We start from the raw sequence: 25,117 nt of genomic DNA, 5'->3' as shown, positions 1-25,117 counted from the left end.
GCCCCCCCCCTCCCCCGGGGGGGGGGGCGTGCACCCAGGCAGGGCCGCTGTCAGTGAGAACGAATAAGCTCCTTGCAGGCCGGGGTGTGCAGGAAGGAGAGAAAGGCAGGCGGCTGCGTGGAGCGCCAAGAAGCGGCAGCTGCATTATCACTAGACTCTGGTTCCCCGGGGAAGAATAAAAAGGGTTCGGCTCCATTTCCCACCTTGAGAAGACCCACCATGGCTGTTCACTGGGCCACCAGGGTGCCCCCGAAGTAAAGAAGGAACCTCACTCCCCCCCCCACACACACACCTCGCTGACTTAGCTGCCCCCCCTCCTGCCTTTGCTTCCCCCCGTCCTCACTTGAACAGCAAATGGAGATCACAGTACGACAGTCGAGACACACCCCGCCTCCAACAAGAGGAGACCGCATCGTTTTGAAATGCTGAAGATGCTCCCGTGGGCACGCTCGGCAAGATCAAGCGGAAGCCCTTCTGGAGACGCGGCTGGCAGCCAAGGACACCCCTCCTCCCTGCAGAAGGCCCATCGAGGGTGTGCAGCCGTGCCCGCCCTTCCCCACGGGGGCTCTCGTGCCGGGGCAAGATTCCCAGAAAACCAGAGGGAGCGGAAGATCCATTCAGCCGGCCCCCGGCCCGGTCCTCCCCTCAGGCCCTCTCAACTGGAGAGCGCTCTCATTCCAGTAACCGAATCAAGTCCTCCTGCAAGTGAAGACGGCGGTTGGAGTCCGTCCGGGGCCCTCTCCCAGCAGGTGGGCAATGGGACCACAAAGGTGGACCGCTCGATCAATCCCCCCTGCCCGGCGCTCTCGGAGTCTCCCACGGAAGGCTTCTGCCGGCTGCCCGTGTCTGTCACTCCTGGGGGTGGTCAGTCTCCAAGGCAGGACTCCGCAGCCAGTGCAGGCGGATGGGGGCAGCCCGTGTTAACCCCTCAACACGCCGCTGGAGAGCCCAAGGAGGCTTCGCGGAAGAGGCATCTGCTGGGCCGGGCCTGGGGGGGGGGGGAGGAGGAAGAGCAGGGCGAGAGCCAAGGAGCCGTCGGTCCCTGGCTGCTACGGAAGTTCCCGCCTTTGTTTTGCTAGACAGAGAATCTGACACGCTCCCTCTGAAAAAGCCCATCGTCTTGCAGCGCAGCCCGGTCTGGTGCGAGGCCCCCCGGGGCCGGTCCTTCAGCAGGGAGGGAGGGAAGGAGGGAGCGCTGCCTTCGGAAATGCTGGACAACGACGGGCTTGACGGAGGTCCCTCTTTCCTGGAATGCCCAACTGTGTCCAAAACGCCTCTTGCTGGACCTTTAGTGCCCAAGGAGACCAGTTCCTCCAGAGGAAGGAACAGGCCTGCGGGTGAGGGGGCCACTGAAGGGAGAGCAGACGCTTACCTTTAAAGCCTTCTTCAGGCATACACACTGGAAAGGAAGAGGCACACCCATCAGAAAAGACTCAGGAGGAGGAAGAGGAGGGCCTGCCAGTCCCGCTTGGCCACGCCTCCTGCTCTCCCTGTCTGTCTCAGGAGCCCACTCCAGGCCGGATCTCACCCCCCTTCAGCCAACCCACAGAAGCAAAGAGGGCTGGGCAGGGAAGCTGAGACTGGGGGCGATTCGGGTTACCTTGCATAACGTCATCTATTGCTGCATAATCCACCACAGGTTCGTCCGCCTGCAAGGGGAAAGGCGGCCTGAATACGGAAGCAGCTGGCAAGGTTAGCCGGTCTGCAAGGGAGGCGTCTGACAGTAGTCAAGATGGGGAAGCAGAAGGAAGAAGAATCTGCCCCACTGCCGGGGAGCTTGGCCCGCTTGGGTGCAGGCCTGCCACCCACGTGCCGAACTCGAACCATCCGTCCCCACAGCCATCCCCACCACTCCCGTTCGCCAGCGGCCTGCAGCAGCTGCACGCAGACCTCTTTGGGAGACCGTGTGCAGTGGGCCCAAAGTGGCCTGATTCCGCAGAAGGGAGAGGGACAGGGGATGTCCCTTCCACCACAGCAGATGTGGAAGGCGGAGGCAGGCGGCTGACGCTTGCCCTGAGGGCACCCTGCCAGTGATTCCGCGACCAGAACCAAGAAGGGCCCAAGTGGCCAGCCTGACCGGCCAGACTCTCGTGAGCCCCCCAGGGACTGCCCATGTTGCAGAGCAGCCTGAGTCAGACCGGAAAGCCTGGGTTCGAATCCCAGCCCCCCGGACAGAAAGCACACCCTGAGAGACCTTAAGCCAGCAGCTTTGCTCTTAAGCCTCCCTCCCTCCCTGGGGGGACAGAAGCAAGATGAGGTTGTGAGGGACCGACGGGATCCCCGGCAGCAGCCCGTCCCCCAGAGGCGAGGCGAGGCGAGGCAAGGCGAGGCTGGGGGAAGGAGACCCCCCTCATCCCGTTACCTTGAGTAAGACAACAGACTCCGGGGTGACGCCAAGGCTGCCGAGAGTCGCCGAGTCCTCTGTGAGCGTCGTCCCCTCGATGGACAAGTTCTGGTCGAAAGGGGCGACCGAGAAGGCGTGCATGATCTGGGCCGGGCAAGAGACACCCGTGGGTGCGCAAGCCGGGCAGCAAGCAAGTGTGAGGGGGGGGGGGGGGGGGAGCAGCACGGACGACTTGCAGTTTTTCTGCCCGGCAAAGGCTCTTTGTTTTGGAATCAGGTCAAGGCCGGGACATGGCTGGATGCGCAGAATGCGGCACGAAGCCCGGAACTCACAGCAAAGCAGCACCGCAGGCCTGTCTCAGCGATTCTTCGCTCAGCAAAGTCTGGCGATCCCCCCCCCCCGGTTCTCTTCCAAAACAGCTGGTGCCCCACACGTCACTTCCCTGCCCCTTCAGCTCCCACCCCACAGCCGGTCTAATGTCTTTCCTCCTTCCCCCAGTTCCCTCTGCTGGGACCTGATGTGCCTTTGCCCCAGAAGGAAGAGGCTTTATTAAATGGGGGTTCACACACCGGCTAGGAGACCTGCAGAGAGCCCCACCTCCCTCGCCTGGCCGCCCCCACTTTGGGGGGGGGGGGGGGAAGGCCGTGCCTTTTGCCAGCCCCCTCTGCGGACTCCAGCCAGGCCACTCACCTGGATTTTCAGGTCTTTCAGTGTTTGGTTGGCAGACACCAGCAGAGCTTTCTCTCCGCGCACCTTCCTGTGCCGCGTGCTTCGTCGGATCCCCTGTTTTTGGTACGCAGCGTAGTTTGGGTGCGACACTTTCTGCCGTTTGGGGTTGCTGTTGGCCTGGAAGCAGGAAGATGGCCTGACGGATTCCGAAAGGGAGCCCTTCCTCCCGTCTGCCTAAGCAGCAAACTATGTCCTCTGGGCAACCAGGGAAATGGCCAGTTTGGAGGAAAGGGGCCCCCCCAGTCACCAGCTATACAGTATCTTGCATGTCAGATACACCCCAGGCTTCCAAAAGAGCACTGGACTCTAAGACCACAAAGAGCTCTTCGCACGACAGGATCAGGCTCATGGCGAGGAGTGGGCAGCCACACACAGCCGGGCACGTACTTATGATTTGCTCACTTCATCTACACCTGCCTTCCCCCCCCCCCAAAGCAGCTGACATCGCTCTCCTCTCCTTCATCTCATCCTCACAGCGACCCTGCGAAGTAGGGTCAGGCTGAGAGGGAGTGACTGGCCCAAGGTCACCCAGCAAGCGTCCACGGTCGAGCGGGGATTCGAACCTGGGTCTCCCAGTTCCTAGTCCAACACTCCAACCGCTACACCGCACTGGCCCTCCTGGCCTCCCCCTGCAGGCCACGGGTGCTCCAAGGCCGACCTGGAGGTCCCCCTTAACTCTGGCAGCTCACAATCCTCGGCGGACCGCTCCCCCTCCCCCCTCCGGGAACCTAGTGGGTCCCTTTGTGGAAGCCAGGGCAGGGACCGACCCCACGCCCCGTGGCAGGGAGTCCCGTATGGCGATCGGGGGCTCCTCCTCGCTGCAAGCCCTGGTTAGTACCTCAGGTGGCGTTCTGCCTTCAGCACTGCCAGGCACTCGTGTTGGACTCCAGGGCGGCCCTGCGGCCAGCGGGTTCAGGCCAGTGAAAGAGGGGAACGCGGCAGTTCGGGTGTCGAAGCCCCAGAATGAAAACGAGGAGCCCAAGAGGTACCTGGTTAAAATCCGGATCTTGCTCCCCTTCCAGCCTGGCCTCCTCCCGCTCCTCTTCTGCCTCGGAGCTGCTGACGTTGAGCTCCGGAGCGGAGTCCTTCATGACCTGGCGCAGAGGAACACTCCTGTGAGCTGGGCCCGGAGGCCCCGAAGAAGAGGCCCGGAGGCAGCAAGGTCCCCGGGACCAGGAGGAGAGAATTTGCACACGAGGGCAGCACCACTGCCGTCCCGGGTCCAGGCGGCTCACCTTGGCGCTGGACAGGGGGCAGGAGAGCGGCAGAGGCATCTGGAAAGGGCGGAGATAAACTGGACCGCATAAAACCTGACGCTTCAGGGACTTGTATCAAGAGCAAGCCTCGTGCCACTAATGCTTCCAGGTGATCCAATAGGCTGCTTTATTTTCCCTTGTACGTTTATTGACCGAGATTTTAATCTCCCCCTCCAAGAGCCTTCAGAAGGCATGGACCCAATCCACCACAACCAGGGTAAGCTCAGCCGCCGCCACCACCTGGACCCCTTTGGCCAGCATCCTGCCCTCTGCAGGTGCCTCCCCCTTGAATCTTCCCACACGGCCAGCCCAGGACGGCTTCAGCCGGCAGCCACGGGCAGAAGGCGGGCCTATATTTAGCCTCAGCGACGTCTCACTCGACAGACTTGCCTGACCTTCCCGCACCCAAACATTTTTATTCCACTGCTGTCAGCTGGTTTGCAGCCCCATCGCCTCTGTAAAGCAGCCGCTGGCTGGCGGGGGGGCGGGGGCCGGGACGGTCTGGGGGAGGGCAGGCACCGTTGCATCAACACCAGCCCAGCCCTCGGCAGCTCCAGGCCTTCCTCGCCAGTCGCCCTGCCTTCCCTCAGCAGCACCCGCCTCCCTGAGCATCACCAGCCCACGGCACAAGGGCAGGCACTTTCGGTGGGCAGGAAGAGAGGGCACGCGGCAAGCCTGGGCAATGGAGGGGAGGGGGGGGGGCTGCCAGCGCCTTCTGATCTCCAGGAGCAGCCATAACTCAAACCCTTCTTGGGTAAATTGAGGCTCCCTTCTAGATTGAGTGCTTGACATTTCAAAGGACCAGGCCTGCTACTTAATGCACGCTCTCTGAAGGAAGGAGGGACTCTTAAAAGCCCTCGGAGCAGAAAGCCTATTAACTGCCTGCACGCACACCCACTCCCTCCCCTCCCTCCCTCCCAGGAGCTCAGCCTTAATGGAACATGAGAACCCGCAAATGGCTCTGCTGAGGCCCTCAAAGCCCCCCCCCAGCCCCTCCAGACATGGGGGCAACAGCCAGCGGCAGGCCCTCTCCCGAGCCCACCAAAGCCTGCCGCCCGAGCTCCGTTCTGAAGCTGCTTCTATACCCCCCCTGCTGCAACTAGCCCCACTCCATGCCTCCAAGGGACCCCCCCCCCAAGGCACACGTGTCTCCCTCCCTCCACCTGACCCTTCCTGCGAGGCAGGATCTCCCCAGCCCCAGTCTGACACGGACCACCGCGCCCGATGGGCTGCACGGCACAGGACGGCCTGCCGGGGTGGGGTGGGGGCTACCTTTGTGTTGTCTACCACTTTGCGCACGTAGATGGTGGCCTGGGCATACTCCCGCAGGTCTCTCTGCTGCTGGCACAACAGCCCTTCGCGGCAGTCCAAGCACAGCTCTGGGGGAGGCACAAGGAGGCAAACGCTCGACCGGCAGTCTCCCACACCCCACCAAGGCCCCCCCCCCCCCCCCCCAACGGGGTCCTTGCTTGTGGGATACAACGCGGCCCACCCGCCCACCCCCCCCCCCCCGAATGCCACTGGGTTCCACTGTACTTACCCGCCCACGTTTTTTGACTTCCTTCCTCCCCCACCCTTTTTTAGTCCCATCCCCTCCCGCCTTTGGCAACAGACTTTTCAGTTTCTGCCCGTGGAGCCTGGGGGCAGGGGGGCAGCGTGCAGGTCACTGAAAGCGCAAGGGCCTGGACGGCACGCTAAAGTCCCACGCGGTCAGCAAGCGGGAAAGCTCTGCCCAGCCAGTGCCCAAGAACCAGGCCCCTTGTCCCTCCCCGGAGCAGGGCAGGCCCCTACGGCAAGCCCTCCCTCTCGCCCTGCTTCTGTAGCTCACGGCGGGCCCCCAACCCATTATCCTGGCGACGAACATGAGCCGCTGCGATGTAGCCGGGCCTCATCGGAAGAAAACGGTCCTGGAACCCACAGACCAAGGGGTGCTTCTCCGCCGGGAGCAAGGGGCCCTGGCACCCGGCTGATGCCAGCGTGGATACCCCCCCCCCCTTCCCCACCACCATTCACTCACCTGGCTCGGTGACGTAGAGCGGAGGGTCAGGGCCTGCCTCCGCAGGGCGCCGCCGGACGACTCTGATGGCGTGGTCCACCACAAAGAGCTTTTGGATCTTCCCCCACTCGCTGGGCCATATCAGAGCTATACTGTGCAAAGAAGCGTGACGCTGGCTGACTCTGAAGGGCCACCGCGGCCTCCCCGCCCCCAGCCCGCCTCCACGGCTGCTCCTCCTCCTCCTCCTCCACTGTGGCCATGGCCAAAAACCTCCGCGGCTCCTCTGCCCGCGGGACTCAGAACGGCAGGACTGAGAGGGCAGGCCCCCGCCCAAGCCCAGCGGAACAGAGCCAGTGTGCTAAGCCCCTCTACCTAGCTGCGCTGCCCCCCCCCTCCTACCCACCCCAGAACCACAGACGGGGCACTGAGAAGCAGCTCACAGTTTAGAGTCTTCTTTGGTCATGGAAGCAAACGTGAACATCAGGCCCCCATGCGGACAGAGGAGATCCCGGTTGCCCACCGACGAGACGGGGCTGCACCGCGTGGGCCTCCTGGGGGAAACCAAGGAGAGGAGGGGTCTGTGGCGGCAGCGCTCTTTCCCAGCTTTTGCCCGGCTACTTCCAGGGGGATGAGCATTTGGCTGAGCATCAGTGGGACGCGTGAGAGAGCACACACACACACCACCCCTCAAGAGGCTGCAGGGGCTGTGCCGGGCCCTTGAGCGGCAGCGGCGGCAGCTGCATCCACGGCCTGAGAGCAGAGCTAGCAAATTAAGCCCGTTTACCTTACAAACTTCCTCCACTCTTCCACAAAGAACTTTGAGACAACGTAGAGCTCATCCACCTCCTGCGAAGGCAATGCAAAGGGAGTGAGGCCTTGACTCTAGAGCAGCCCCCAGCCAACTCCCACTTTGCTCAGTTTTATTAGGACCCTAGGTCAGGCAGCAAGAACGTAGTCAGCGACAGATAAATAAAATATATACATGTAGTCAAAATTCATAGCCTTGCTAATCTAGCTTCTGTGATATGCAAATAACTAACAAAAATTTTAACCGGGTGCTTTCTTATTAAACAGGCCAAAACACAGAATTTAGCTACCATAAGAGTGTTTCCACTGGAATGACCTGAAAGCAGAAAATCTGACAGATCTACCTGGAAAATTGGATTGGGGGGATGTATAATGAACAGATGTCCTTATGAGATATACAACAGTGCAGATTTAACTGTTTCAGCCTCAATTGACTGGCAAGGACGGACGTGCTGAGAATGGTGGGAGATACATGAATAGCTCCCTACCAGAAGAACTGAAGGTAAACAGGCCAAAATAAGGGCTCTTTAATATCTGGGAAATCCTAAAGTAACAAGGTATTCTGACAAGACAAAGGGTCTGCCATAGTTTCCAGCTGCCAGCTAAGCTTGAACCCATGCTCTATCAACTTGCAGAGCTGTATCCCAAATTCATTATTTAAATACTTTCAATTTTTGTTTTTTGCTTCCAAGCACCCCAATGCCACAGGGCTGTGGGAGTAAACCCACAAAATTGTGATTTCTCCTTCATCCATCCTAAATAGGAATTATCTGTCGAAATTAGTGGAGTTAATCCAAGAGGGTTGAAGTTCATCTTTATCCAAAAACAAGTCACTTGGAACCTGCTGTGTGCTGCAGTTTGGTGTAGTGGTTAGGAGAACGGACTCTAATCTGGGAGAACCGGGTTTGATTCCCCATTCTGCCTCCACATGCAGCTGCTGGTGTGACCTTGGGTCAGTCATAAGTTCTCTCAGAGCTGTTCTCTCAAGGGCAGTTTCTGTCAGAGCTCTCTCAGCCCCACCTACCTCACAGGGTGTCTCTTGTGGGGAGGGGAAGGGAAAGGAGATTGTAAGCCGCTCTGAGACTCCATTGGGTTGTGAAGGGCGGGGCATAAATCCAATCTCCTCCTCCTCTTCTTCAAACACCACCATCCTGGACTCTATCCTGAGAAGGGCTTTCAGAATTCAAACCGGGACCTGGCTGACTTCAGGCCAACACCTTCCATTCTGACTGCAGACTGCAGCCCCGCCCAGCCCATTCACTTCAACTCTGGCTGGCTGGGCTCTGTAATCACTAGCATGGTGCTTGCTGAAGCTAACGGGGACGGGACAGTGTGTTGGAGGAGCCTGCGTGCAGATGCACACAGACATCCCCACCTGCTCTCCTGAACTCGGTGGGGATTTATGTACTTGCGAGGCTGTTCTAGAGAACCCCGTGGGGGGTAGAGGAGGCCTGCCCAGGAGCGCAATTCCTCCAGCAGACGTTGCCCAAAGGGCTCTCCCGTGTGCCAAGAACACCCCCACTAACCTGGCTGCAAGGTCCAAGGTCACCCCCCCACCCCCCCCACCCTAAGAGGCAGCAGACCCCCCCCTTCCCACTCTTCCTACCTCTGGCCAGCTACTCAGGCACGGCCTGCTCTTCTCCTGGAAGAGGTTGGGGAGAGACGCCTTCTGCTCGCTGGCCATCATTTTGTGCAGGGCCTCGTTCTCCTCACCCTCCCGCTCCAGAATCTGCGTGCACAGACGGACGGACAGAAAGACACAGAGAGAGATCGCTCCCGTCTCGCCCACTCCTGTCAGCAGTTACGCAGTGCTTGGGGTATCCCCCCTCCACACAACCCCCCCCCCCCCCCAAACCCCAATCCCCCCCCTTCTCCAAGAGGGAAGGAGAACTGGCAAAGCTAAAACAGGAAGGACAGGTAAACCTGGGCAAGCTGAGCCCAGGTGGCCACCGCAGGGCCACCCCGCCACAGGATGGGTCGGAGCCACCTCCAGACTATGCGCCTGGCCACGCTCCGTGTGTGTCACTGATGGCCTCCCTCGATCCCCTCCTTGCTGGGAGTAGGGCAGCAACAAGAAGGCCAGTCAGATCCCACCAGGGAAAGGACCGGATGTGCCTTTACCTCGAAACTTGGCCACCTGAGTCACCCTCTCCCCCTCCGTCCCCACCCAAGTGGCCGAACACACAGCCAGGAGCAACAGCCGTTGTGCAAACGCACCCGGAACTGTCCTGCAAGCTCCCTCCTGGCGCCCCTGTTTGGCATGCAAGTGTTTGGATTCCCGGGGCATCCTCACACTCGGCCAAAGGGTGACCCCGCAGAGCACAACCGTCCCAGCACCTTGCACTGGGAGCAGGAGTCCTGGCTGGTGGGGAACTCCGGGGCACCCTGGAAATAGCAGCGGAGCTTCTCCCAAGCATCCTTGGAAACGACCCTCCTTTCATTCTCCAATATACAGAGGTTGCCTGTGTGGAAAGAGAGCAGAGAAACGCCACTGGGTCACACCACAACCAGAGGCTTTGCGGGTGACTCTGCCTGGACACAAGAGCCAGCGCCCACCGCCCGAGGAGGCCGGAGGGAGGGAGACCAGGCACAGCTTCCGTCACCTGCGAGCCCCTTCTGAACCCAGCCAACAGCAGGAGCGAGGGATGACGAGGTCCCCAAATGGGCACTGCTTTTTAACGTGACACCACTGGGGGCCTCCATCACGGGGTCTCTGCATTCATAACCAGGTCCTGTAGGGCGGCTGCCCAATTAGGAAGCTCACAGAAGCCCTGACAGAACACACCCCTGGCCAACGGCTGGCGAAATATCTTCGCTCCTTAAGGCCGCCTTCCCCTTCCCCTCCCTCTGTCGTTTCCGAGCTCCCACCCTTCGAGATCAAACAGCAGCAATCAATACGTGGCTGTTGCAGAAGGAACAGGGGCCAGATGGGCAGGTTTACTGATCAACTTTTGACCAACTGGTTGCTGCGTTTCCAGGGACATGGGATTGTTGCCAAACAGCACCAGATTAGGGCCAGAGGAGTATGTGTGAACCATCTCTTCAACACTGCAAGGAGGAACAAAGGAAATCCACAAGGAAAGCGGGTGGTGGTAGTGTGTGTCCCCGTGTCAAAACCACCAGAGAGCTGCCCTGACGTGGCAAGCCTGATCTCATCAGATCTCGGAAGCTAAGCAGGGTCGACCCTGGCAAACACTTGGATGGGAGACCTCCTTGGAATACCAGGAGGCAGGGGCAGGCTTTACTCAGCCTCTGAATATCTCTGAATATCCTCCAGGCCCTCAGTAGAGGTCAGTCACCAGAGGTTGCCATGACTTCCAGGGGCACACACAAAAGTATTTAAACATTCCAAAAAAACCCCCAAAACCCACCAGAAAGCAAAAGAAGCACATACACCCCCCATGCCCTCCATTAAGGCTGGAGATCCTGTGGGGCTGTGCAAGACCTTCACACCGCAAGACAACAAAGCCCCTCCCTAGCTCAGCAAGGAGAGGACAATCTCAGCACCCCAGAAGGCTGGGGAAGACTCCTCAGTCCAGCCCTTGGAGAGCCCCCTTGGAGGGGAGGGGAGGGGAGGGGAGGGAGGCCACTGGGCTGAGTCGGGGTGGTGACTCTGCACACAGGCGCCTCCTTCCCTCCCAAACGGCAGCATCCCAGATCCCTCCAGAAGCCCCCCCCCCGGCATGCAGCCCCCCCCCCCCAAGGACTGCGTCAGCTGACTGAAGCAAGAAGCCCAATCTACAGACATAATTTGCTGCTAGGTCAGTATGCGGAAAGAACTGGAGGTGCCTGCTATTTTAGCACGGCTCCTTTCTGTGCAGACTCCACGGTTACAGGCCAATTATAACACATCCAGCAATTAGCTGAAGAAATGTGCTTTGTTTTCCCTTTCTTGGCTGCACCAGGCGCAATTCAGGCAGCAAGGGGCGCGTCACACGGGGAGAAACCTGGCTTCGGAAGCTGCAACAGAGACTCCCTTGGCACTCACGAAGAGGGCAGAGCAAGGACACGGGTGCGCACGCTTGCACACACATACAGCCTGCCCAGCACTGTACCTCACTGCGCCTGGGGCTGTTAGATGACCACAGCTGCCACAGAGGGAGTTTTATCTGCGTGCTCCAGGATCTCCCTGGCTCTCCACGGCCACAGACACAAAGGATCCCGGCCCCTCCTGGCCATTCCCACACCCCTCTCTTCCCTTGGGGGGGGGGGGGAAGGCAGATGCATTAAAGGAGGCTGGTCCGGGCAATTCCAAAGCCCTCAGCCCTCCTTGGATTCCCTGGGAGCTGTAAGCTGCCAAACATCCACCCCACACATTCCCTTCCATGCCACCCCAGGGACGACGGTGTCCTCGGAGAAATCTGCCCTTCTGCTTTCTCGTTTCCTGGCCCCTCCTTGCATGACTCGCTAAGCTCTGGGCACACAGGTCGCGCTCATTTCCCGTGAAGAGAGACGGAAAGAGCTGCTGCCTTATCAGAGAGGCTTCTGGCATCATCCCGGTCTTGCTAAAAATGTTACAAGCAGCGGCTGAGAGGCCCCAAACCCGCATACCAACTAGGTCAGCGCACACCTCTTCAGCTAGCGTGCCCGGATGGAATGCTATTTTTCCCTCCAAGGTCACAATGCGGCCACTAACTTCCAGTCAAGACAAAACATCTAAGCAGGCCTCAGAAAGGAACGTGGCCATCAGACAGCTGAGCCACAGATGGAGTCCACGGAGGAAAACCCAAGCTCCGCCACTGAGCAGATCCCGAAGAGGGTGCACGAGAGGCTATCGTGCGCACGTCAGAGTGACAGAAAGGACAGAGCGGCCTCAGTCTTCTTTGGCTTCCTGGGTACGGGACACGCCAAGCTCCACGGGCTCTTTCCACATCACTCCTCCTCCTCAAACCACCACACCAAGTGAGGACACGCACACACCCTCTCTGCAGGAACGCAAGGCCCCCTCTCACCATGGGGGCAGACGATGTCCTCGTTGAACTTCAGGTCCTCTTCCTCTTGCTTTTCAGAGCTGGTTTCATCTGGAGAACAGGCAAGACAGGACACGGTGAAGAGCCGGTCTCCTAATGCGGCTCACTGGATGGGTGTCGGCTGGATTGGAAGCCGTGGAACTTGCAGAAGAGAAAAAGAATCGGGCGATTCCACCTCTCCCTCTCACCCCGTTCGCGGGAACCGGCTTTGCACTGGGAACCAAGCAAGACTACTGGGGGGGGGGGGAGATGTGTTTGCAAGCCTCCGTGTGGATTATTTGACCAAAGAACAAGGGGCCACGGACCAACCGAAATGCTGCCCCAGTGAGGTTCTCGGCACCCACAGGACGTCACAGCACACAGCACTTGAGTGTGCCCACAGTGCTGAGGCTGCTACGGGGTAAACCCAGCTCGGGGTGCCGACACCCAAGAGGCCCACGGGCACAGCCGGGGGCTACCTTTGCTCTTCGTGTCGCCATTCATGTTGCCGTTGCTCTGGTCCGCGTCCTCCTCCGGGTCGTCCAGCAGCTCCAGCGCCATCTGTCGCCAACTCCGCAAGGAGGATTTGCCGACCCAGAAGCCCTCGTCGCTGCGGAGGGGGAAGGCGACAACTCACAACTGGGGAGGCTCCGCGGGCTCCACGCAGCCGGCCACCGCCAGCCACCACCCCCCCCCCGCGCTCTCTGCACTCCTCCAAGTGCCCACGTACCATCTGACGGGCCCTTTGAGCAAGCTGGCAACTGCTTTATAGTCCTCGTTGAGCTGGTTCTTCAGGCGCAGCACCCGGCATCTCTCCACCACACACTCTCGGCAAAGTGCTTTCACTGGGGGGGTGGGGGAGGAGGGGCAAAAGATCACCCAAGTTCCTACAGCTACTGCCTCCTCCACCAGCTGGCAGACAGAGCTGGAGAAGGTGTGAAGGAGGGGGGAGGAGGGCCCGACGTGTGCGTGTGTGGGGGACCAGGCACAATGACGTGCGCAAGCGGCACAGGCCTGAGGAATGTGGTGAAGGCGCAGAGGGGGTTTCTCCTTGGGCAACGGAGAGGACAAGACGATCTGGGAACAGATGAAAGGGAGTCCTTCTTCACCCAAAGAGTGATGAACACATGGAACTCACTGCCACAGGAAGTGGTGGCGGCTACAAGCATGGGCAGCGTCAAGAGGGAACTGGATGAACATACAGAGCAGAGGTCCATCCGTGGCTATTAGCCACAAGGGATAGAAAGGAGCTCTCGGGCTGGGGCAAGGGATGGTCTGTAGTCTTTGTGCTTGGGGGGGGGGGGTCAACAGTGGGAGGGCTTCTAGTGTCCTGGCCCCACTGCTGGGCCTCCTGATGACCCCTGGTATTTTTGGCCACTGTGTGACAGACACCGAGTGTTGGACTAGATGGGCCGTTGGCCTGATCCAACATGGGCTTCTCTTACGTTATGTTCTTATCTACCCAGCCTTTTGCGGGTGGGGGCAGGCAGGCGTGTGCACACAGCCCTTCCCCACTCAGCCTCTTTGTAAGCGGTGTGTACAACGCAGGCCTCCCTCACCTGGATCTTGGGCTGCCCCACTTGCCGCGTGCAGACCCGTCTGCCCCCAGCACGCTCAGCCACACCCCGTTGCCTGCCAGGGCTGAGTGGCAGAAACGACAAGTCCCAGTCCAGCGAAGGAGAAGGCGAGGCTCCCCCCTCCCCCCCCCGCCAGGGGTCAGGCCAGCAGCCCCCGCTCACCCGTCAGCCTGGGCCCTCCTCCGTAGCGCTTGTAAAAGGAGTCGGCCACGTACTCAGAGACCCTCTTGACCATCGGGATTTTATCGGGGTGCAGCTTGCCGTGTGAGCACAAGCAGGCTGAGTTATCAATAGGCTTGGGCGGGGTGGACTCATCCAGCCACTGCTGCAGCCATTCAAGAGAGACAAAGTCGTAAGGACACCCTAGGAGGAGGGCAGCGGGACAGGAGGGTCAGTGCCAACCGCCGGCGTCCCCCACAAAAGCACCGAAGCCGGATCTTGGCCCTCGTGGGTTGCGATCACATACATGCCCCCCCCCACACAAACATACACACCACCCCCAAAGTTAAAACAGACGAATGGCCATTTAGTTGCCGGAGATTTCCCTATCACTACGAAACCGCTGAATGAGTGGCAAATTCGCCTGGGAAAGCTGCCCCCCCCCCCCCCCCGGCGATCCCCCAAAGGAGTCCCTGTCCAAAAGACTCCAGTGTTACCTGCAAAGTAACAACAAGGCCTGTTGTGGCCACCCAAGCCAGCAGCCTTGTCTTCTTGGGGGCCAGGTAAGGGTACCTCTGGCTATATGGACGCCCCCCCACCCCACCCAAGAGGCTTGCAAAGGGCAAGAGGGGCCCTCCAGGCAAGCCGTGGGGGATTCGGGGCACAGCTCTGCCGCGGGGCTCCCTGCAACACACTGCCCTGGGCTTGTGGCACGAACCACCTGAAAGCTTTCCCCGTGGAGGTGGGGGGGGGAGGGAGGGCCATCCCCGGCTGCAGCCTTCGGCCCGGCCCCTGGGAAGCCCCCCCCCCCGGCGAAGAGCCCGCCTGCTGCGTGCAGACCAGGCCCCTGCCGCCCGCCGCCCCCCTCCTTAAGCAAGCACTACTGCAAGATGTGTACGAAAGGAAGATCTTACAGACCAGCTTTAGCGGGTAACCTCTGGTAGAGCTCCTTCACCTCCTCGTGCTTGACCTTGCCCCTGGCCACGCTCTGCTTGCGCATCTCGGCCATTTCGCTGCACCACTCCTCAAACTTGCTGTTATCCCGCTCAACCAGCTCTTGCAAGAAAGCTGGTTGGGAAGAAAAGCCGCACGGTGACATCAGAGCACCCTGGTGATCAGCAGCCCCGGGCAAAGCCTCACCCCGCACGGGTATGCTAAAGGGACCTCGTTGCCGAGACCACTGCCCACAGCACCTTCCCTGGCAGACTGGCGCCCCGTTTCTTCAGGAGAAGGACGCCCTGATGGCGTCTGACAGAACGACCTTTCCAGCACACAACCCTTCCTGTGCCCCTAGAGAAGGCTGCCCCCACCAGCACCACACAGCCACCCTTGGGACTGGGTCTACTGGGCGATACTCTGCTACACCAAGCTGCCAGGGGGGCAGTGCTGTGTGGGCTCAGGAGCACGGTTCAGCCCAGTGCGCGTGTGCCACAATGTATGCGTGGATGCGTCTGCATGCACAGCCACCTCACATTCTCACACACACAGGAGAAAGGAGGAAAACTGGCTGAGACCTTGGCCTGGGGGAAAAGCCTCCTTACCTGGGATTTCAACGGTCAGCGATTTCTCCCGTGTCTGCAGCCGGTACACCAACATGTAGGCATTCCGGGAGCGGTACACCCCCTTCCCACATTTGGGCTTCCGGGCCTGAGCTTTAGAAGGCTCTAGCAGAAAACAAAAGCCAAAGCAAGGACACGCTGGGGAATCTGGTCTCCGTGTAGAAAGGCAGAGTCTGGAGTCGCTTCTTCCCATTCCCCCATCTCACCCTATCACCATGGTGTGTGTGTGTGTTTACAGCCTGTGCGGATGCTGCCCATTTCCAGTGGAGATGCGGCACTGTAGGCTGCCCCTCTCTCTGGTCCCTGATGGACCCAGCTAAGCTGAACCACCAGTCATCTGGATCCAGGGCCTCACAGCGATTCCACATTTAATTTCACAACCTGAAAATCCCTTCTCCACAATGTGGCATGTCTGGTAATTCGGGGGTTCAGGCTGGGCTGTCATCAGTACACGGAGGACACCCAGCTGTGTCTGCTGATGGACAGACGGCCTGACTCCACCCCAGAACATCTGGCCAGAGCTCTGGGAGCCGTGGCTGGTTGGTTGCAGCAGAGTCGGCGGGAATGGAATCCAGCGGAGACGGAGGTCCTGCATCTGAGTCGTGGGGGGACAGGACTGGGAGCCCGACTCCCGGCCCTTGGCGGGGCGCCACGGACGCCGACCCCAACGGTGAGGAGCCCGGGGGTGGTTCTGGATGACCCCCTTTCCACGGAGGCCCAGCTCACCAATGCTGCCAGGTCAGCCTTTTACCATCCATGGCCGGTCGGGCGGCTGCTTCCTGATCTCTCTCCCCACGACCCCGTGACAGTGGCCCACGCGAGGGTCCCTTCCAGGCTAGATCACTGCAACACGGTCTATGCAGGCCTACCTGTGAGTCTGACCCGGAAGCGTCAGCTGGCTGGTGCGAGTATGCGGACGCACATTCAGCCAGTGCTGCATCAGTTGCATTGGTTGCCAGCTGAGTACCAGATCAGATTCCAGGTCATGGTATTAACCTTCAAGGACCAGCATCGCTAAAGGACCGTCTCTCCTCCTATGTGCCCCGAAGAGCCTTGTGCTCCTCACAGCAGCGACGCCTGGTAGTCCCCGGCCCAAAGTATGTCCACCTTGCCTCGACCAGGGCGAGGGCCTTTTCAGTCCTGGCGCCTGCCTGGTGAAACATGCTTCTGGTTGAGATTAGGGCCCTGTGGGATTTATTACAGTTCACCAGGGCCTGCAAAACTGAACTGTTTCACGAGGCCTTTGACTGTCCAAGGGACACCGGCCTTCCCTGCTCAGCTTGATCAACCTGCTCAATTCGCCCTACCTGCCCTCGGACACTGCCTGTACCAACCTGGCATCAGTGTCAGCTGACTTTGGTCTCTTAAGAGAATGTGCCCTCCCTGACATTACTGAAGCAGGCATAATCGTTAGCAATAGTTATGCTGCCATCAGAAATTTTTTAACTGGAATTGTTGAAGCTTTTACGAATTATTATTTATTGTCAAATTATTATTCATGGTCTTATCAATATCGTAAACTACCCTGAGCCCGCTTGCAGGGTAGGGTAGGATATAAATTAAAGTAACTAATAACAATAGCAACTGATGCCACCCAGCTGTTCCACAGCCAGGGTAAGTGATGTGGGGATATATTTTCCTGTGGAAAATTTTGCACCCTGCGTAAGTCAATATAGTCTCTGTTCATCAATAGCTGGCAGAGCTGGTGTGCTGGAGATCAGTCATGTTAGACAGGCTAAATGCAAGGTATGAAACGTGAGCAACCCCCTAGTGCCTGCACATGGCTTATCTGCCTTCTTTTCTTAATGTTGTTTAAATTATACTAACTTTAAATATTTAAATATGAATTTAAATTATCTTTTTCCCTAGGAAATAACCACATCCCTAGCTTGGAAGCAAGTTTCAAGGGGGCAGCAAATCATTTTGGGTTGCCAGTCATGTTGTCCCTGCTGTGGGACATGCAGACCCGGCAAGACACCATCCGCATGGCACCAGCACATAAACAGACTGACGGAGCCTTTTCTTTTGGGTATAATTACTGAGAGGGACCAGGAGACCTTTATCTTCATGGAACAACATCTGGGTAGTTAACGCTCTGCTCAGCACAATGTGCCAGATGCGCCCAGCCCTCCCAAGGGGTCCGTGCCACCCCACATGTCTTCAAACAAAAACTGCATGAGCACTCCCCCCCCCGATACACATGGAGTGCCAGCCCCTCCCCACCCTCAGTCATCCCAACACACATGCACAGCAGCAGCAGCGGCGGTGGCGACAGTCCAGGCTTCAGTAGCTGGACTGCAGTCTGGCAGGTCTGGGTTCAGCTCTTAGACTGGCCACTCACTCTCAGCCGAACCTCCCTCACAGGGGGAGGCCCCCACACCCCATTCAGACCTCTCTGGAGGAAAGTCAGCTAAAATGTACCAAATCTTTCTCTCTGTGCATCTCTAGGGACGCTCTGCTGGAAAAGTCAGTGTGTGCTTCCCATGCGCCATTCCCAAAAACTCTGGAAGAGAAATCTGAAATCAAAGAGCGGGGGTCTCTCATCTCTCACACACGGCAACACATGTGCCTGCACAGGGAAGCACCTGGCAGCGCACTGCCTACTCTTCCTGCACACTGAGGATGTTGTGACCGGCGGACGACACATTCCAGTATACTTTTAATGCCGTCTAGGCTTTTAGGCCAGTTGAAGAAGGCATGAGCAGAGAGCACTGCAGGCAAAGCACCGACTTCAGCACCATGCAGCTGGGTGGCCTGAGAACTGAACTCCTGCCTGCATTGCCCCCCCCCCCCCCCCCCTTTCTCCCCCGGAATGCTGGAGAGCGCAAGTGAAGGCAACCCAGCAGCTAGGGCTTGTGTCCGGGAGGGTGAGGGAGGAGCCAGGCCCATCGGGGTCTGCCTCCTGGAGGAGGACAGCCCAAAAACAGACACGTGCTGCGCTGAGGACGGCCTGGCTCCCAACCACCTGGGCTCCGCATCATGCCGGAAGGGACTCACCTAAATCTTCTTCCGCCCCCAGCTGCAGCTTCTTGCCCTCCATCTTCTCAATGTCCTCATCGTTAAATCTGTACCACTCCCCCGTCTGGGGGTCCTTCACGTGAGCAATGTAGTGGCCAGAATAAGCACTGACGCCGCGGTGGATGAGAATTGCACTCAGCTCGTACTCAGAGGCCCCGGCTGAAAGACAGCAGATGGCCGTCACCACGGCAACCGGAAATTGCCCCTCCTCCGTTTCTCCCCCTGGCCTGCTGCCTCAGCAGCTGCTTTTTATAACAGCACACCTAGTCCCAGAAGAGGAAGAAAGCAGTGATCAAGCCAGCACACACACAGGCACACGCAACCCAGCCGTACCATTTGCTCCCAGAACAGGCTCTGGATGCCTCTGGTATAGAGAAGGGTCCGTGTCACATACCGCTCACCTGTGTCTTCCATGAAGGGGCCCATGTCCAGCAGTTCTGAGAACTCAATGTAGGTGTTAAGTTTTTTCTTGTGGCCTGTTTGCCTAATGGCACAAGCAGGGAAAAAGTGTTTGATGGGGCAACACGCACCAGAGCTCGGAAGCAGCCCAGTGCGAGCGGCAGGCATCGGGGCTACAATCACTCGGCCCCAGCCCCCCTCTTGCAGCAGACCAGGCTTGTCTCCCTAACCCCTTCACAGTCCTTGGTGCGCACCAGGCAACCTTCGGGGGAAGAGCTTGCGTCTCTGGCTCTGCTAAGTCAAGGGTCATGACAAGGCTTTTCCTTCTCGAGAAACTGCTGATGGGAGAGGACACGGGGGGGTGTCACACTCACGCAGACCTCCCAGCTCAACTTGCCTCCATGCAGTGGACCGGAGCAGATGCAGTGACAACCCCCACCACCCCCCGCCAGCACTGCAGCGAGAGAGACAACAACTTGCCTGTCGAAGACGAAGCGCATGAGCTGCAAGTTGAGCGTGCCGGGAAGACTGAGGAGGCGGATCCTGCGGGTGGCATTCTGCTTGCTCTGGCAGGTCTCGCAGAAATAGCGGTTGTCCCCTTCCAGCTTCTCTTCCTGGCCAGGAGAGACAAGAGGCAAGGTCAGGGTTTCCGTCCCTTCCGGGATACAGCTCCTGACCCCCAAACACAACAGCCTGCCAAGGGAGTAACCAGGTCCCTGATTTAGGGCTTTTAGGCCATTTTGTCATCCACTCCAGCACGCCCGGTATCCAAAAAGATGCTCCCGGGCTCAAAGACCCGGCTCTAAGTCAGCTGGTTCAGAAGCTGCCCCTATGCAAGGAGGGGTGCCAATGGGCCCCAAGTCCAAACACTGGGACGTGTATCTGCCAAAGGCAAACACCAGCTGACATCTGGAGCAGTGTCCTCTCTAAACTGAGCTAGTGTGAGCCAGCTCACAGTTTCTTCAGCCTCCGGCTCACACATTTTTGCCTGAGCTCAGGAAGGAGGGCTCCAGAGCAAGCTAATTTATGCAGCAGCAGCCAAGTCCCTCGCTCACAACTTTAAGGCCAGCAGCTCACAAAGTGGGATTTCTGCTCACAGGACTCCACAGCTGAGAGGGCGCGCTGATCTGGACGCCCAGATGCTTTCAACAAAGCGTTCAAGTAACAGTGCTCCCATCTTACTGTATACTTTAATATCAAGGGGATGTCTGACTCAACCAGGAGAGCAGAAACTAGGGTCTGACAGAAGAAGCCAAGAGGTCATTTTAAAGCAAGATGGAAGGAAACCTGAGCAGCCAAGGGACCATCCAGCACGGTTCTGGCCAATACACTGATCACATTCTTACCTCCATAAGACCAACAGCATAAACCTCAGGGCGGCTCCTCCCTGGTGGAATGAGCTCCCAGGGGAGATCCGGGCCCTGCGGGATCTTATGCAGTTCCGCAGGGCCTGCAAGACGGAGCTCTTCCACCAGGCCTTTGAGTAGGAGCCGCCGCCCCTACTATACCACCATTGCCATGATTTCGACGAGGCCCGGAGGAAACATCTTAATATTGAGCCGTGGGAAGTACCACTCGGAACTTTGGACCTACGATCTGCCATCTCTGGAATTATGCAAGTTATTGAGCACCATGTTTTAATTCAGGTTGTTTTAAGTTGTATTATATGTTTTTAAATTATTATGTATACTATGTTTTTTATTATGGCAAGGTTTTGCCTTGCCCCTGTAAGCCGCCCTGAGCCTATCGGGGAGGGCGGGGTATAAATGCGAAAAATAAATAAATAATAAATTTATTGGCATTGACATTAAAAAGAGTAATATACAAAAGATAAGGTAAACAACGAATACCAATCAAAGAGAAAAAAAACATTCTAAGATAGTCTAAAATCAAAGTAAAATAAGTCTCGGTTTCATATCTCCTGAATACAAGTTTTGTATTACAATACTGTGCTACAGGGGGAAAAAGAGCAGCCTGCAAGAACTCGGCCACAGAGACGGTTATATTTCCATCATCGCTGTTTAGCAAATAAAACAATTTGTGTGAGTCAGGAAGCTCTATGATACCACCAAGTAGTGACGTTAAAGTGCGGTGTCGAATATCGGCATAGTAATGGCATTCCAATAGCACGTGAGACACCGTTTCACTTGCACAGGGGCATAGTCTGTTAACAAAAGGAATACTATTGAACCTCCCAGTTAAGATCGCTGTACAGGTGAGCAAATACCTTCAAAAATTCCGTAATGCAGTCCGACAACTGCTTGTGTCCCTGGATGTTTAACTCAAGCTCATAAAACTTGGATATAAGTTTGGATTCTCTGCCACACTGATTGCAACTAAAAAAAAAAGTCAGAAGACCAGCATGAGGGACATAAGGACGCTGCCACTTAGAGCATTAACAGAAACATTCACAACTGAAGAGGAAGAGGACTCCCATAACAAGACCTACACGGTGACATAGGCATACTCTCCGCAAAACTGCTTCTGAACTATGTTCCGCACGTCTGGGTTTTTTTGTGCGGACAAAGTATCTTCTAGCAAAGACATGAACAGCTTTGAGAATTCCTGGGCATCCTAGGAAAAAAGCAGATGTTATAAAGGCAGGGTTAGGTTAATTGAAACAGAAAACAGAGAAACAAAAAGCGACACAGACTCAAGTTCGCTTCTTCTGCCCCCATCCCTTCTCCCCAGTTCTAAGGAAGAACAGGGTACAGCGCCACCACCCCCATACCCCCCATGCACCAGCTATGGCTCTGGGATTCTCTTTGTGGTTCAGGAGGCATGATGTAAGCCCCTAGGAAAGGGGAGTTCTCTCACTGCCTACTGACCTATTCCTTCTTTGTAAATCCCAGCTCAAGCTCTACAAATACTGAGTCATTCCCATGTTTGTTTGATGGATCTGCTTTCCAAAGGCAGACAAAACGCAACCCCCCCAAACGTTACCTGTTGCTGACCTGTGTCCAAACCCAGTGCTTTAACAAACCCCGACGGATCGATGTAACGCCTTCTACTGTTCTGCAGCAAAGCGAACAAGTACTGGAGGTGTTCACAAATGGTCTGAGGCTCATAATCTATCAAAAGGGAAAAGGCTTCCTCAAGTGGCAAATCTACTGTGACACACGTTCATCATTGACAATACAAGCAGAGTAGTTTGGTCAATAAAGCATTGCTTTACTACCCCACTGAAATACTGGCTGATGATTGCAGAATTCATGATCTGTGCGATTCTAAGGTAAAGGTTTCTCTTGCTCGAAAGCCAGTCGAATCCGACTCTAGGGATGTGGTGCTCATCTCCGTTTCCAAGCCGAAGAGCCAGCGCGGTCCAAAGACGTTTCTGTGGTCATATGGCCAGCATGACTAGATGCCAAGGCGCACGGAATGCTGTTACCTTCCCATCAAAGCAGTACCTATTTATCTACTTGCAATTTCTTGCTTTTGAACTGCTAGGTTGGCAGGAGCTGGGACCAGAGATGGGAGCTCACTCCGTCATGCAGCACTCGGGTCTCCAACTGCTGAACTACCAACCTTCCGGTCTGCAGTTCAGAGTCTTAACCACTTGAGCCACCGCAGCCTCTCTGTGAGATTCTAAGCGACCGTCTAAAAAATTTCAGATTTCCAACAACCACAAATGTAGGGCTCCGTGACAACTCAGTTGTTGCTTAAGCATTGAGCAAAGGCACATGGGACAGGGCACAGTCCTTTGGCTGTGGGTTCGGACAACCCCACCTCTAACAGGTATCGACTGTATGAATAGCCCTCAGTAGCTCTCTCTCAGACTCTGTCACCCATCTGTTAAAATGAGAAGGGCTTCCCGCACGGTGCTGTTGATGGGGCAACACACAACATGAGTCTGGAAGTGCCTGTGAGGGAAGCCCACTACAGAGCACAGCGGCAACACCAGGACAACATTCCTGGCCCACATAGTTCTGGGAAGGAGTGAGGAAGTTAGCTTGCTACTGACCTTTGTTTGCTGGATCCCCCTCTGCTGTCACAGTCAGTGGGCGAGTGACTGGACACAAGTAAAGCGCCTGCCGGAGCTCCAGGTTCAAAAACCACATCTGTAGAAAAGTGTTGACGTAGCAGGTGGCTCCGAGGTTCGTGAGGCCCACAAAGGCATTCTGGTAGAAAGAGAGGAGATGTAAGAGAAATTCCAACACATCACCCCGTAAAAGAAAGGGGAAAAAAGGAGGCCTCATACTAAATCAGATTACTGGTCCAGCTAGCCAAATATAATCTGCTTCCCAGGTCTCAGGCAGTGTTCCCTCTAAACTGAGTTAGTGTGAGCTAGCCCACAATTTTTTAGCCTCCAGCTCACGCATTTTTGACTTAAGAAGGATGGCTCCAGAGCAGACTCGTTCATGCAGTAGCCAAATGGGTCACTCACAACTTTAATACCAGTAACTCACAAAGTAGAACTTTTGCTCACAAGACTCCACAGCTTAGAGGGAGCATTAGCTTCAGGCACAGCAAGCCTGTTCACAACACCTGGTCTGAGACCAAGAGATGCCAGCAACCGAACCTGGGACCTTCTGCACACAAAGCAAGCATGCTAATGCTGAGCCACAGCACCCTGTCTCTCCAGGGGACACTCTGTACCCTTAACACACTCAGCTGGTGTGGCTGCCCTTGTTAGGAGACTGAGGTCGTAACAGGTCAACACCAAGTCTGTAGAAAACTTCTGGAGAACTTCTAACATTCCAGAGGACTCTCAGCTGTCGTCTCACATCTTTGGGGATCCTAATTCTCTTTCATAAAATAGCACAAAATGATCAGATTTCTTCACCAGTTCTTACCCACAACCACAACTGACACTTTGCAAGTGATGTGCAAAAGGAACTGGAGATGGAAGCTTCCGGGAAACACGAAGCAACTTATCCAGTCGGGCACAAACAAGAACCAGCACGTCGTCTCTTTGCAGAGTCGAGACAAATTCTCTCTTCCTTATAGATCTCAGATGTGAGCCTCAGATTCAAGTTTAGGAAGCCTTTCAGAAAGAGAATTCCACTTGGAGAGGCTTTAGAGCTGACACAGAAGCGCAAGAGCTTATACTAGGAGTTCACATAAGCATACCTTTTTCCTCCGCTCAAAGTTTGGATCATCAATATTGTGAAAGCTGTTCTCATCTATTTCTCCCAGCCAAACGTGCTCACCGATCCCCACCAAACAGTTTGGGTTTCCTCTACAGTTTCTTCTATAAAAGCAAGAGGAGCAAGATTAATCCAGTGTGCCCCCATTTCCCCCCCATGTCAACCCCCATCATCGCTATCCCCAGCACCTCCTATTTACTCCTGGAGTTCACATAGTTCCTCAGCCCCAATCAAATAGCTAACACAACAGGCCTTGTGAGGCCAAGAGGCCACAGTCAACTCATCCAGCACCTCTGCCACACAGGTGTTTTGAAACCACTGCAGAGACATTGCCAAATCCTGCAACACTCGTTGATGTCCTTCTCTCCCCTCCACTGCAAACTTCAGTAAGGACAGACCTGAACCACTGCTTTGCTCAAAGGGACTTGTGATTCAGGATGCTAAAGGAAGAGAGATACCCAGCAGGTGTAGGAATTGCTATTCCAGATGCAGTCATCCACCCACCTCCCTTGTTAGAAAGCCCACTGATTCAGTAACCCACTCCTCAGCTACATGTTTGTTTATATGACCTGCAGAAAGCAAGTTTTCTCTCCCATGAAACTCTTCACCCTCACCCCAAATCAGAGGACACAACTGCACTTGGGGTCATATATGTCGTCACCCCACCTTCTCCTTTCTACTGCACTTCCGGAAGCAACTCTGCTGTGCATAAACCAAAATGAAGGCAGGCTGCTCTTCCTTTAAAGGTATGGCCTCCTCCACTGTCAAACTGTAGATTACAAGTGTCTTGGGAGTCGGGACCTGTGGTGCTGTGTGAGTCAGAAGGCTCTGCACACACTCGCCATGGACAAACAGAGAGGGACAGTGAATATGGAAGAATGCACGGGCATCTCCCGAGCCAAACACTGCCCTTCAGCATGATCAATAAACCAAACCTGCTTTGCAGGAAGGAACAGTCTTCACTCTCAGTGGCTGGTGTTACTGGGGAGGGAGGAGTCACCTGGCGGCAGGGTTTGCCCCTCCCCTTCTGTGTCCCTATTACCGCCTTCCACATAAGCCAAGGATTGTTGACATTCATTCCCATGGGGAAAAGTAAGAAGAGGCCTCGTATTTGGGAACATGGCAGGAGTGAAGGCAAGGCCCACCCCTCCCACCTCAGGAGAAGGTAGCCCGGCCCTTGCTAGCCCCCCACCCCCAAGTACACATTGCCTACAGCCCAGATGGTCCTAAACACCTC

The 25,117-nt window shown here is 56.5% G+C and overlaps 1 protein-coding gene across 3 annotated transcripts; it reads right to left on the bottom strand.

Annotated features, from left to right (window-relative positions):
* Positions 1-1,229: 1,229 nt before the first annotated feature.
* On the bottom strand, positions 1,230-23,741 carry USP48 (ubiquitin specific peptidase 48). Of its 3 annotated transcripts, none has more exons than XM_015412629.1 (26): positions 23,587-23,741; positions 22,755-22,911; positions 21,737-21,864; positions 21,243-21,367; positions 21,021-21,129; positions 19,274-19,407; positions 18,796-18,878; positions 18,374-18,553; positions 15,359-15,481; positions 14,736-14,885; positions 13,821-14,021; positions 12,812-12,926; positions 12,561-12,691; positions 12,085-12,153; positions 9,470-9,594; positions 8,739-8,861; positions 7,110-7,171; positions 6,766-6,876; positions 6,347-6,477; positions 5,602-5,708; positions 4,063-4,167; positions 3,035-3,190; positions 2,363-2,488; positions 1,601-1,649; positions 1,373-1,399; positions 1,230-1,311 (listed from the first exon to the last, which is right to left on the bottom strand). In XM_015412629.1, the coding sequence occupies exons 2-26, from the start codon at positions 22,849-22,851 to the stop codon at positions 1,289-1,291; spliced, it is 2,790 nt and encodes a 929-aa protein (XP_015268115.1). In that variant the 5' UTR covers positions 22,852-22,911; positions 23,587-23,741; the 3' UTR covers positions 1,230-1,288. The 3 variants fall into 3 exon arrangements, with proteins under 3 accessions (XP_015268115.1, XP_015268117.1, XP_015268118.1); XM_015412631.1 differs by having other exon boundaries at positions 2,363-2,452; XM_015412632.1 differs by lacking the exon at positions 23,587-23,741 and having other exon boundaries at positions 21,748-21,864; positions 22,755-22,830.
* Between the last annotated feature and the right edge of the window lie 1,376 nt (positions 23,742-25,117).

Source organism: Gekko japonicus, unplaced genomic scaffold, assembly GCF_001447785.1.
Source record: "Gekko japonicus isolate JY-2015 unplaced genomic scaffold, Gekko_japonicus_V1.1 scaffold131, whole genome shotgun sequence".
Taxonomy (NCBI): Eukaryota; Metazoa; Chordata; class Lepidosauria; order Squamata; family Gekkonidae; genus Gekko; species Gekko japonicus.
The sequence above is the reverse complement of the archived record's forward strand: the minus strand, read 5'-3'. Positions and strand labels throughout refer to the sequence as shown.

What these genes read in the sequence shown, in the direction of transcription:
- USP48 (XM_015412629.1), bottom strand. Translation starts at nt 22,851, where the DNA reads ATGTGGTTTTTGAACCTGGAGCTCCGGCAGGCGCTTTACTTGTGTCCA. An exon ending in GGACATCGTCTGCCCCCATG is followed by an intron (nt 9,595 to 12,084) that starts GTGAGAGGGGGC and finishes CTTTCCACACAG; the next exon opens with GCAACCTCTGTATATTGGAG. An exon ending in AGTCTGTTGTCTTACTCAAG is followed by an intron (nt 1,650 to 2,362) that starts GTAACGGGATGA and finishes TTCCCCTTGCAG; the next exon opens with GCGGACGAACCTGTGGTGGA.